We start from the raw sequence: 14,147 nt of genomic DNA, 5'->3' as shown, positions 1-14,147 counted from the left end.
TGTATTGAAACTACAACAAAGTACTTTGTGTAGCTAAATGGAGTTAAGTTCTAGACTCAGATCATTATTCATAGGTTTTTCACCTTTATGAATGCTGCTTAGAGTGTTTGGAAGTCATGCAAGATGTGGGACAGTATTTTTCTGTGTGACACTGTCCCTGCATTGCAGGATGCCTTGCTTCCCTAGCTGCTGTCCAATAAATGCCAGTAGTGACTCCTCCCTGACAACTGTGGCAGCCAAAAATGCCTCCTCCCAGCCTTCCAGTTTTCAAAACAATCTTTCCTTCACTGAAAATCACATGGAACAATATATTGTAACACATGAAAAATATATGAAATTCAGATTTGACTGTCCAAAAACAAAGTTTTACTAGAACACAGTCATGCTTCCCTGTTTACATATGGCTACTTTCACACTACGAGGACTGAATAATTGTGGCAAAGGCTGTACATGACTCATCACTTTGTGCTGCTACTCGGTGTGCACTACAAATTATAACAAGTTATGACACTTATAGCTTGACAGCATTATAGATGCCCTGTGTATTGCTGTCCTCCAGCATTTAATTTATTTATTGTGTTACTCTGTCAGAAAAGAAAAAGAAATACGGGTTTCAGATATACTTTTAAGGCACAGTGGAGTGTGGATTATTTTATCAAATTTGACCTCAGAATAGGATGTTTATTATGCAATGACACTATAGCTGTGCTATGAGGATACAGGACACTTCAGTAATAGCAGACTAAGCACTCATAACAACATCACTAACTCTTGGGGAAAATAAAAATTTAAAAGGGAATATCTAAACACAAGTAGAATTTCTTCGTAAGAATAGAAAATGAAACTGAGGACTGCCACCACATTAAGTTTAAACGTGACTAATTGGTTAGCTAATGCTAAGGAAAGAAAGCTACTTACTGGCAGGCTGATGGAATTGTGTGTGTGTGCACCAATCAAAGAAAGGCATCTGGGGAAAATAGACTGACTTTGGATGGTTAGCCTTTTGGTGGGAAAAGTGCTTAAGCAACTGAGGACCTTGAGAGCAGTAGCCAATAGTCAGTTAAAAAGCAAGGCAGGTGATACTGAGTGCGTTTCCTTGGCTGTTGAGTGAACAGGAGTTACTAATACTGTTTGTTGATTTTTTTTGAGGAGTCGATGTGAGTTTGAAACGATTGAAGAATTATTTGTCTGTGAATAGCCTGCATGGAACAACTATAGATAAAAAGATTTTTAAAGAAATTGAGAGAACATCAGTGTGTTGCTGGTAGTAAATATGTATGAAGCAGAAAAAGGCTTACGTATATAAATTTTCAAAGCCTGTGAAAATGTAAGGTGTTTAAAGCCTGTAGTTCTATCTACTGTATCAGTAGCAGTACTTCACAGAAAATATTTGAATTGAGCATGTATTATTGAAGTGATAGTGTTGATGGTGAACTTCATTTGCTCTCATGGACTTAAATATCATCATTTTCATGAACTTGTCAGAAGGAAAAGCTAAATGGTACAACTTGCCCTGCTACATAACGGCTCGACAGCTTAGTGGTAAAGATTTTGTGTGTGTATGATTTTGGAACTCAGGGCCAAGATTGAAATTTTTCTGAATAAGGACACTTGCCACCCATTATTATTGAGCACTGAATAGCTTTGGAAGTTAAGTTTTGTGCAGACTGGATAATGTTTCTCAATGAGGTTAGCCTAAAATTTTAAGCAAAAGCAGTGTTTATATATGAAACTCATATTGTGGTAAAGTTATTTCAGCGATAGGTAACGTCAAATGATTTTAAGTGGTTTTCCTTGCTTCCCATGCTTTGACAGCCTGCACTGTCAAAAGTTAAAACAAGAAACGAGATCTCCATTCTTATACTTGTATATATTTTGCAACCTCAAACTATAGTTCCTGAAGTGTTTCAGACCTTGATGCAGGTGCAAAGGAAATTTACATGTTTCAAAATCTATTTAACTGTGTACTTAAGGAAATTCCACCTTAAAATGCAAGTGATCAATCTGTGTTATGCAATGACATGCCGGAAGGAAATACCAAGAGAAGAATGTAAGAGAGTTCTATCCAAGCAATGAATATACTCAATTAAAAGATATGCTCATAGCTTAATATTTTCAAAGATAAAACATATAACATTTCATTATAGATCATCATAACACATAAATCTTTGTGATCAATTTTGAAAATAGGGAACCCTAACTCTCAACCCTAGTTAAGGAAAGGTTATCTCCCAGCAAAAATACCTGAACTACAAAAAAAAGTACTCAGTTATTACTATTACATTTTAAATGTCAGGGTACCTGGGTGGCTCAGTCGGATAAGCGTCCAATTCTTGATTTCGGCTCAGGTCATGATCCCAGGGTTGTGGGATCAAGTGCTATGTCCGGCTTCATGCAGGGCGTGGAGTCTATTTAAGATTCTCTCTCCCCCCCCCCATCCCTCTCCCCCATCCCTCCCCATTCACACACCCTCGCTTATTCTCTCTCAACAAATCATTAAGAAAAGGTCGCGAAAAATTTTCTTTCCTCTTGTGTAACTAGTACATATATTTTCAGTGTTGCATCTTGGCCCACAAAGCCTAAAATACTTACTGTCTGGCACTTCACAGAAACAGTGTGCCAACCCCCAGTTTTTTGCATGGCTGAGATGAGTAGACTTAGCAGTTTAAATCATAGGACAAACATGTTTTTATTATATATTAATAAAATTATATAACTGAGGAAAGATCCCCTTTCTGATTTTAATTAGTTGTATGTTTAAATATTACGACTTTAATCTTTTTTTCTTCCTTTCAGGGCAATTCCACATCCCCGAGGTCATGCACACTTGGCAGCACTTGTCAACCATGACTGTGAGCAGTTTCCTAAATTTTTTCCGTGAAGATGTCATTGAAAAGTGTTGTGTGTGGGTTTTTTTCTTGTGTTTTGTTCTGAGTGCAGATGCAAGGAGTGTTTTAAAAGTGGGCTTTTGTCGAAACAGATGTCCAAAGGAGAAAATAAATGATTAATTTATTGACTCTAATTCATTTTCTCATGTCTTTAAATTACCTGTGTTTCTACTTATTTATAGCTCAGAAGTTGCTGGGGTTAGGGAGTAGAGCCTCAGTGCGCGTTCTATCACTTGGTACACATTTCTGCTAATTTTTAGGGATAATGAAGGGAATATGTTTGAAGTTTCTTTCAATATATAAACGTACATCTGGACACGTGTATACATATAAAGTATTCAAGTTTTGTGTAATAATTGTCATAAAACTTAGTTTTTAAAGTCTGTTTTAGAGAACAAAACCAAGTAATAAATTCCATAAAAAGTCAGTTTGTCACATTTAGCAATGGTGTGCATTAAAAATATATCTGATTTTTTTCAGTATTTGGCTACATGGACATCATTCCATTTGTTCTAACAATACACTCCTATCACTATATAAAGATTTGGACCAGGAAAGACTCATTATTATTATCTTTGGTTATGAAGATTAGATGTAATATTTCATAGATGTAATTATGAAATTTAAGATACAGCATTTTATCAGAATGTACTTACCATTGTACATTTAATTCCACATATTTATTTGTATTCTCTCAAAATAATGTGATTTTAAATACTATATTATTATACCTGCAGATTGAGATAATTTTATTTGAGGTTAGATAGGAATGTGAACCAATCTGTAATATGTGGTTTTGAATAATTTAATTTCTGTACTTAATTTTGTTTTATTCCTCTTAGCTTACAACTTTTCTCACAGAATAGATCATTTGTCTTTTGGAGAGCTTGTTCCAGGAATTATTAATCCTTTGGATGGAACTGAAAAAGTTGCTGTAGACCGTACGTATTTAATGATTACTATTGGAATTTGCATGTAGGAATTGTTTTTATAACTTTAATATTAACCCATTTTTAATAATTCTCTTTAACCCCCTTGTAATAAACAGATAAATCTTTAAGTGGATTAAGTGATTGATAATTTTCTCTGGTAAGGTGTGTAAGAGAGAATTTGTCCGTTAAAAAATGAACCATAAGAACAAAATAAGAAATTAGAGTAACAAGTAAGTAGGAAAAAGAGTTGAATTTAAAAGCTCTCTAAATATATGAAAGGTGAATGTGCTAATAGGGCATAACTCCTAATAGGGCACTAAAGAAAGAATAAGAACCAATGAAAGTTTCGACATTATAAGGAATGTTTTCTTAGTATAGGTTCAGAGTTCTAAAATGCATATTTACCATTATAGAAACCTCCTTGGGGAATTTTACGAACATCAGAAACGTAGAGTTATTCTAGAATAGTTTGGTTATTAACACAGTCAGAAGTAGTACATTATAGCATAGATCCCTTTTATTACTGTTTTAACTCTGTTCCACTTAAAATTTCATTTTATCCAAATATGGATGGATTATTTTTTTTCTTTTTTTTGGATGGATTATTTTCTTAATTTTATAACAAGTAATCAATCTTGTGTTTCTTGAAGGTTTTTGGTTGCCTTTCCTCTACTGAAATAGTCCTATCTTATGACATGCCCCACCTATAGGACCTTTTAAGGACATGTAAAGCTTCTTGTGCTACTAGGAATTCTAGCCTTTGCAAAACTCTAATTAAGGATTTCATTTTTTATTAATTCAAATAGATTTATTAATATCATTTTCAGTATTTTACTCTTGTAGCATTGTGTTGTAATCAGATGCATCAAAGATGGTTTACTTAGAATCCTGGCTTACATTCCTGAGTATTTTATGTTTGTATGGAAATGCTTCACTTAAGGAAACTTGAGTGTACTAAATTTGGAAATGTGTGAGTAGAAACATTCTGAGAATTAAAAGCTTTATTCAATATATAATCTCCTCTTTATGTGTATGTTCATTGTATACAGAAATACACTATATGTTACTTATGAGATGATCATTTGAAAACATGTTGGTTAATACTTGGTTGCAGGATGCTAAAATGAATTTGAATTTTTGTACAGAATCAGTTCTAAACAGATTAATTTTCAAAGGCTGTTTTTGAGTTTATTCCTAAATTCACAAAGACGAAGAGACTTTTAGAGTTATGTTTTAAAATGCCACCAGATGAGTGTCAGTAGGTTACTCAAAGCTTTAAAGCAGGTGTGCACTTCTCCTTATTAATATGTGTTCTATTGGGCTTTGTTTCCCAAAAAGAAAAAAGAATTAGCATTACAAATGTGTTGTGTCAGGTAACCATTCCCTGGATGTTTCCCAGAAGTTGTGAGGGCATCACTTAGTACTTACATCTTGAATGCTGTACCAATTTGGACAGACCCATAACCTTTGGAACAATTTGTGACCTGCAACAAAATGTCATTCGACAGTATCTGCCTCTCCACCCCACCCTCACCCCCAAACCTAGCCATTAAGTTATCTAACCAATTTATAGCCTTTTCTTGAATTAACAGTGGCACCTACGTCTTCAGTAGTTCTCTGGCCACAACTTCAATGCTTTCTATTTTTTCCTGTCATATTTCTTTGACCCTTTTGGTTATTATTCATTGTGCTTCACTCCTCACAGGTGATACAATTCCCTTTGTCCTCCATTTTTTTTCCCAAAGTAATTATCCTACCCACGTGTGTAGCACCTATAAGTTATTGCTTCACCGCTCTCAATTTCACCTTTTTTTCATTAATATGTAATACTTAAATACCTTTTTCTCTTAGCACTTTGAGCTCACTACCTCTGTTTACAACACAATAGAGTTTATTTGTAAAAACCTCAAAACTAAGCACAGGTGAAGCAATTCATCTTACATCAAAGGATGAAACTGAAGACCACCCACAATTAATAAGCCATCTATTGGTGGTGGACAGAGTTGACACTCTTCTTCCCTAATCTTATCTGTGATAATAGACTAAAGTCTATTATGTTGGGGTTAATAATAGAGGAACTAGTCAAACACTGTTCATGTTTTTGAGAGTTATAGTCATACAGGTGGTAGGTAAGTAAGTGAAGTTGAAACAGGTTTTATTTTATTTTGTCAGAAACTTGTTTAATATTCGTGTTTGAAGACACTCTTACTGTTAACCTCTCTCTCCTATCTACAGTTTACCCTTCCCTCCCCTATTCTGAATTATACTGAGATAAGAGAGAAATTGGATTGATGGAAGTAAAAATTCATTAATGTTGAGCAAAAGAAGATAGACACACAGAAGTGCATATTGTGTACTCGCATTTATATGAAATTCTAGAATAGGCAAAACTAATCTGTGATGACAGAAGGTAGATTAGTGGTTGGCCTAGGGTCAGAGGTACAGGGTATTGACTGCAAAGGGGTATGGAGGAACTTTGTGAGGTGGTAAAAATATTTTCTATTTTGACTGTGGTGGGCAGAGACATTTGTCAAAATTTATCAGACCATATATTTAAAATTGGTGTATTTTATTCCTGTACAGTTTCTATAGACAGTTATTATCATGTAATGTGAAGTACATCTATTTTCATGTCAAATGTAAGGAGGCCCTATTACTTATCTAATTGAAACTCTAGATAGATACTTCTAATTCTAAATTTTCTATAAGATAGACCTGGAAAATTAACCTGTTTTGTATTCTGTGAACTGTTACCTGTTTAAGGTTAATTAATAATTGATAACCTACTGGTATTGATGATTTGTATTAAACTTAGAAATGCCTAAAGGCTATATAAATATGATCCTTTTGATTATGCAAGAACCTTAGACCACCATAGAGTAGGTTCTTTAGTTATTTTCCTCCTGTATCAATTCTTTGTATATATCCAAAGGCTGGCTAAATTGGTTTATTTATATATCTTAAGATATTAGTAAAAACTGAAAATATGTCTTGTGGTGGTTATACTATTATAACTTTATTCTCACTAGTTTCTTTACTGTAAAGAAATGCTACTTTTACTTTTCATATTTGATAAAAGGATAATGTTATAAAGGATATCTAATGACTAGTTCATTTTTTTAACATTTTTGTTTTTGACAAAGAAAGAGAGACAGAGTGTGAGTGGGGGAAGGGCAGAGGTAGAGGGAGAGAGAGAATCTTAAGTAGGCTTCATGCCCAGCGCAGAGCCTGACTCAGGGCTTGATGTCAAGACTGTGAAATCATGACCTGAGCCCAAAATTAATAAGAGTCAGACCCTTAACTGAGCCACCCAGGTGCCCCATTTTTTTTAACAACTAATAGATGTGTATACATGACTGTTTTATGCTTATTGAGAACTTGTTTACCAAGTATGAGTATATTGCTTTCGTTGATTCTTTAAAAAAATTTTTTTTGTTAAACACTATCATAAGTAGCATTAAATTTCAAGGTCAATGTGTATAATAGAAGGAGGGTGTATTTGGCAGTAGTATTGTTGCTATTGGATTGATGAAAAAAACACATTTTGTTTTTATTCTAGACAACCAGATGTTCCAATATTTTATTACAGTTGTGCCAACAAAACTACATACATATAAAATTTCAGCAGACACCCATCAGTTTTCTGTTACAGAAAGGGTAAGTTGAATCTAACTGATAAAATGATTTTTTTTTTCAGTATTTTATAGTCCTCTACAAAAAAAAGTTACGACTTGGTGCTCTCCCCCATTTAAAATTTGTGGAAGTTTTGAAATGCATTAATATTTTATTTTAAGCTAATAAAATATTAGAACTGGATATTATTAGTATGCTGTAGAGCAAGAAAAGTAGATTTTAAAAATCTGGAATGTCTTCTCTTCAATTAAAACAAAATATTAAACTATGATGGTATTAATGATTTTATTCTTAATATCTTAATTTTGTAATGTTTTCTCTTGTATTGGTATAATTAGTTCTTACCTGCCAGCAGATTCTCTGGTTTTGTGTTATTAATTTTTTAATTAATGTACTTACCCTGGAGCATGCATGGTTCTTCTGGCTCAGATAGTAGACTAAGAGGGTTTGCCTTCCTAAGTTAGTGCTTTTTATTCATCTAATTAAAAGGATGAACATTCTGCAATCTCAGGGAGAGTAGCCTTATAAAAATGTATTATGAGGAATATAGTTTTGGAATTGGACAGTTTAACAGACTTCACATGTATTCTGGGGTCATGTTTTCTAATTATTGTGTTTAAGAATGGTGAATATTCAGGGTGCCTGGGTGGCTCAGTCAGTTAAGCCTCTGACTCTTGATTTTGGTTCAGGTCGTAATCTCAGGGTTCAGGGGGTTGACTGCATGGAGCTCTGTACTGACAGTATGGAGCCTGCGTGGGATTCTCTCTTTCTCCCTCTCTCTCTGTTCCTCCCACCCTTGTGTTCTCTCTCTTTCTCACAAAATAAATAAACTTAAGAAAACCTTTTTTTAAAGAATGCTGAACATTGAAATATTATCCAGAATTCCAAGGCAAAGTATAAGTGCTTTTAAAAATTTACTTTCCTCCATGTGGAGTTACCTTTTGATAGTTTTCTAGCTTATGATGACTATGTCCTCAGTAATTATAGAGTTTCCCTTAGGAGATTAAATACTGAAGTTTTCAGGGGTGAAGTTGTCATGTTTGACTTTCAAAGGGTTCAGGGTGAAAAACTTAAGTGTGTGTGTGCGTGTGTGTACACGGAGAGAGAGAAACTAGGTAAAAAATATATTGTGCTTTTTAGCATTTTTTTTTTTAAGTTTTATTTATTTTGAGAGAGTGTGCACGTGTGCGCGTACACGCATGCTAGTGAGGGAGGAGCTGAGAAAGAGGGAGAGAGAGTCCAGAGCTGGCTCTGCGCTGACAGCCGACACGGACTCAGTCCCACGAACTGTGAGGTCATGACCTGAGCCGAAACCAAGAGTTGGACGCTTAACTGACTGAGCCACCAGGCGCCCCATCAGCAATTTTAGGGGTTGAATGATAACATTTTTCACTAAAATTGGCAACACCTGAACATTAGGAGGTCTGGATAGTGTCAAGGCTTTGGGGAAAAGAGGCATATATACATTGCTATGGGAATGCAAAACACCATAGTCTCTATGGAAGAGAGTTTGGCAATATCTGCAAAATGATATGTTCATTTATCTTTTGATCCAGCAATTTCACTTCTAGAAATTGAATCCAAGGTTATAGTGAAAAAAATACAAAAATGATGTGTATGAGGCTATTCATTGTATTGTTATTTGTAATAGTAGAAGATTATAAACAACTCACATGGTACATCCTCACAATGGAGAAACATGGAACTTCAAAAAAAGAGAAAAAGATAACCATATATTGATACGAAATTAACTCCAGGATAAATTAAAAAAAATTTTTTTTTTTAACATTTATTTATTATTGAGAGACAGAGAGAGACAGAGTGTGAGCAGGGGAGGGGCAGAGAGAGAAGGAGACACAGGATCTGAAGCAGGCTCCAGGCTCTGAGCTGTTAGCACAGAGCCCATCGCGGGGCTCGAACTCACAAACCGTGATATCATGACCTGAGCCAAAGCCAGATGCCCAACCGACTAAGCCACCCAGGTGCCCCTCCAGGATAAATTTTAAACAGCCAAATTAAATAAAAATATATATATAATCTCAGAGCATTTGACCTCTTTGTAGTGTGTTTGTGCTGATACGGTGACTAAAATAGTTGTGTTTCACTTAAAAAATAAGTGTGGAGTAACTAGAGTTGGTTAAATGGGGGATGAGGGGGACAGAGAGGAGGAGGGCTGAGCTTCATTAGTCCTGAAACCCAAAGTGAATCATTATTAGTGTTTTGTTACATGAACCCCCCCACCCCCACCCCCCGTCCTTCAAACAGCTTCTGCCCATACAGGTGATGACAATATAATTATGGTATGATATTGAACATACCAGAAATTTAAGATGAAGTCACTTTATTGGAAAGTCGATCACTGGCTTATAAGGCTCTGTTCTAATAGGGGAAGGGGTTTTGTAATGCCTCACACAAAATTGTTTTAATTTCCCTTGTTACTTGTATTCCTAAAGCTTGCAGTTTAGTTATAGCTTAATTAAAATAGGGACTGTTATGACAAAAGTCAACAAAGCACCGTGGTAGCATAATTGTTTCAAGCTATAACAGAAATTTAGTAGACAGTTTGCAAACTTGATTTTTGAAGTGTAAACAAGATGGAATGAAATAGAGTATTTTCTTGGACAGTGTACACACTATGGGGGGTTTATGATTTTAGTCCCATTCCTTTTAAGAATAAAACTATCTTTAGAAACTGAACCAGTAACTCAAATATTGATATGTTTCAAATTAGTGCATGCTGTTTTCTTCTTGTATTATACCTCCTACAGTTTAAATAAACAACAGAAAGTGAAATTACTTGTTTTCAAATCTGATCATTTAAATGATAGGAAATAAATATAATTATTTTGTAAATTCTTAGCAAAGAAGTCTTACAAAAAGTATGTCAAAATATGAACTTAGTTTTTATGGATTTGATCAATGAAGAAGATGCCATATAGTTGTAAGCTCTTGAGCTCAGTAGAATGCTTATATGTAAAGTGACTTTTTCAGAAAATAGAAAAGTATGACTCTGCTCTTTTGATTCTTTCAGAAGCTAACCACACAAAGAATACAGGATAATTCAATTGTCTCTGAAGAGCTCAGTCTAGTAGGACAATTCATAAAGAGATTTGGATATCCTTCTTGTATAGTTGGACTGTAGGGCTTCATATTGCCTGTGCAAATAACCAGATGATGTGAATCCCATTTTTCTCCTTCTCCTATCTCTCCCCTTCATTTTAGGAACGTGTCATTAACCATGCTGCAGGCAGCCATGGAGTCTCTGGGATATTTATGAAATATGATCTCAGTTCTCTTATGGTAACCGTCACTGAGGAGCATATGCCTTTCTGGCAGTTTTTTGTAAGACTCTGTGGTATTGTTGGAGGAATCTTTTCAACAACAGGTTAAGATTCATTCCTTTTTTGTTTAATTTCTTGAATGTTACACTGAAATTAAGATGCTGTTACTTAGCAGGAGCAAGAAATATATATACATTCCCATGTTTTGATATTTTAAGAATTTTTTCTTTAAGATTGAATTCCAGATCTCTGAATTAAGCATTACACATAACTAAGTTCACTGCATTCAGTGATTCAAGGGAGATTACTTAGTGAGCTAGAAGGATCCTAGAATTGAATCCAGGTTCTGCCATCTGCTATCACGTGGGGATAGGCTTGTGTATAGGTCACTTACCTTTTCTGAAATTTTCTCCTCTATAAAAATGGGAATAATAATGTATACTTACAAGTGTGTTGTAGGATTAGATGATAAAATGCCTAGAAATAGTAGACACTTGAATGTAAATTTTTTTTCACGTAAGGCATTTTTAACTGTACAATATGTAAAATCACATCTTATGGTACTTTGAACCGTGCAATATGTGCAACAAAAATTTTCAAATTGTTTTCCTGATTTGGGGCCTTTTTGCCCTGAGATTATGAGATGTTCTCAAAGATAACTTTTAGAATCATAATCATTAAAATCTGAGAGTTAAGCACAATAGATAAAGAAAGGAAACCATTCCTTCTTTATCCCCCAACCCCCATTCAGTTTTACGGGGAGCTATGTAGTTTATATACTTTAAATTATTTTTTTTGAACTATGTTTTTGAAATGAATGAATAGGTTTTCTTATGAAAGACTTTGTCACTACTTCATTTGAATTTGTTTAAATTTGTGGTGCTGCCTGGTATTATTTATTTTTCAAAATCGTATGAGTGTGAGTTGTATAAAGCGCCCTTGAAAAGACTGCATGGTGAAGGTCATGAATCATGTGGCCTTGTGATTTTGAAAGGAAATCCATTTGTTTTAAAAATTCAACCGCCTTGTTATTTTTAACCATGGAAACGAATAAAGCAAACTGCTTTGTTTCCTTACTAATCTATGCCATTATAATTAGTTGAGTTTTTTATTCTTATGTAATAATTTAGGAGATGATTAGGAAATAATTTCATTAAAGCATCATTTAATTGAACACATGAACTTATTTTTTATTACAGGCATGTTACATGGAATTGGGAAATTTATAGTTGAAATAATTTACTGTCGTTTCCGACTTGGATCCTACAAACCTGTCAGTTCTGTAAGTGCTACAATAGAAATGGCGCTGACCTCTAAGTCACAGCATCATTGTTAAGTCTGAACAATAGTTTTTGGTGCTCCGAAAGAGATTGCCCAAAATAAAGCATTGTGATTAAAGGGAATAGTGCAAGGAATAAAACTAATGCTTTGGTCTTTTTTCTCCTTAGGTACCCTTTGAGGATGGCCACACAGACAACCACTTACCTCTTTTAGAAAATAATACACATTAGCACCTCCTGAGTGAAGGAGAAAAACTTTTTGCTTGAGACATAAAACCTTTTTTAATAATAAAATATTGTGCAATATATTCAAAGAAAAGAAAATACGAATGAGAAGTGGGAACCACACCTAGGGGGAAAAAAAAAGAAAGAAAAACCCAAACTGAAATCCTATATATGTTGTGTCTGTTACAAATGTCCTAGAAGAAATTACGCAGCTAATCAGTGAATAAGCCCAACTGGAATATTGCTTGGAAGATGACCCCTTCTGATAATTTCATAGCAAATGGGCAGTATCGAAATCAGACCTTGCTTCTTGGTGGCAAAGAGCCTGAAGGAAAGAAGTCAAACCACATCTAAAGAAAAAGGCATTGATAAGTGCAAATGTTTGCGTCCTTTTGTTTTTAAAAGATATGTCAGAATAAAATATGTAAAACATATGGAAAACTAGTCTAGACTTTAAAAAGTTGTGATCAGGTCACACTGTTAATAAAACAGGGATGGGTCCCTATGTTATAGCCATATCCATGTTAAGCCATAATGAAAAGACCATTTATCCAATAATTTGGTCTGAGGAAGGTAACTGCTTTTCTTTAAACTCTGGCTGTTGGCTTTTTCTAACAGTTCAAGGCAGGGTCATGGAAGATTGAGGTGAGCAGGTACCTAGGTGCTATAATATGTAACAGAGGTATCATTCACAAATTGTAGAGTGGGCACTTATACAGGGAGAAGAAAGCACATTTTTTTTAAAAAAAAAGATGCTACGTTTTCTAATCTGATCCTTCTATACACTTTGGAAGCGGGAGGTGAGTAATAACAAGGCCCACTACTGATGATGAAAATTATCAGCTTATAAAGTATTAAAAGGAAAAGTAGAATATTTTATACATGTTTGGGTGAGGGACAACAGGGTAACTTAAAGTAGAAACACGAGGCAAATATTTAAGATAATGTCAGATCTGTAAGGTTATCATTAGACAATGTCCATTAAGCTGTAAAACTGGATTATGAGTGTTTGCATTCAGACTGTCCTGAATGGGATTGATTTTGTTATTTTGTTTTGTGTTGTTCTAGCTTTCTCAGTATTTAAGGATTGATTTTAAATTTCTAGACTATAAAAGATAAAAATAATGAGAGGGAGATACACTCAGGTGCCATTAAAAACTATATTTGGAATAGGTGTGCCAACATCATTTTCCTTTTGTAATACTTAATGATAGTAGAAGAATCAACTAGCAGTCCCCATGGTTTAAAGCATTTAGAGAAATGGGAAAATAAAATTCCAGGTAAGTAACAAGGGCGAGTCTAAAGGACTAGATTTAAAATGGTGGTTTTTAGAAAACGGTATGTCACAAATTATAGTTTCACAAATGGATTTTTTTTAAAGGTAAAAAAATGTTTTCTTGAAAATAGTTGTGACATAATGGAGAGGAGAAATACTGATAAAACTGCTTTGAAGTAGAGCTTATGTTGAATGGTATTCTGTGGAGAATAACAGAAGCATTATTACTTAAAATATACAGTTGGTCATTAAGAGCCATTAAGTTAACTGATTAACATAGGTGACATAACATGCTCTGAAGGATTTTTTTATTCCAGAAAATTCCAAATAATGAATGAGACTTCTCTGTTATTGATTTCTTTTTTCAGATACTATTTCTAGAAAGTTAAGAGTAGAAACTAATAGAACATTTCTAAAATGGAATTTTACTTAGAATTTTAGCTATTTGAGACTGAATTTTGGTTCTGTGAATCTGCTTTCCAGAAAGTTCATTCAAGTTTCAGAGTTGTTTTTTTTTTTTTTTTTAAGGTAAAATAATTGATTTAAAACTTTTCTTTCAGCTAGGATTTTAACAGTTAAGTGTCTTTAAAAAGGATTTTAAAATTATTTTGGTACTTACATATGATTTTTAA

At 34.2% G+C, this 14,147-nt stretch overlaps 1 protein-coding gene across 2 annotated transcripts in view; it reads left to right on the top strand.

Annotated features, from left to right (window-relative positions):
- ERGIC2 (ERGIC and golgi 2) overlaps positions 1 to 13,184 on the top strand; it is a 41,470-nt gene extending 28,286 nt beyond the window's left edge. For both annotated transcript variants that reach the window (XM_060658030.2, XM_060658029.2), the window contains 6 exons: positions 2,797 to 2,852; positions 3,731 to 3,829; positions 7,380 to 7,477; positions 10,676 to 10,838; positions 11,934 to 12,016; positions 12,183 to 13,184. In XM_060658030.2, the coding sequence (XP_060514013.1) occupies positions 2,797 to 2,852; positions 3,731 to 3,829; positions 7,380 to 7,477; positions 10,676 to 10,838; positions 11,934 to 12,016; positions 12,183 to 12,245 (562 nt within the window). In that variant the 3' untranslated portion in view covers positions 12,246 to 13,184. The remainder of the gene's footprint in view (positions 1 to 2,796; positions 2,853 to 3,730; positions 3,830 to 7,379; positions 7,478 to 10,675; positions 10,839 to 11,933; positions 12,017 to 12,182) is intronic.
- The last annotated feature ends 963 nt before the right edge of the window (positions 13,185 to 14,147 follow it).

This window comes from Panthera onca, chromosome B4 (assembly GCF_046562875.1).
Source record: "Panthera onca isolate mPanOnc1 chromosome B4, mPanOnc1 haplotype 2, whole genome shotgun sequence".
Classification (NCBI taxonomy): domain Eukaryota; kingdom Metazoa; phylum Chordata; class Mammalia; order Carnivora; family Felidae; genus Panthera; species Panthera onca.
Note: the sequence above shows the minus strand (reverse complement) of the source record. Positions and strands in the feature narration are given on the sequence as shown.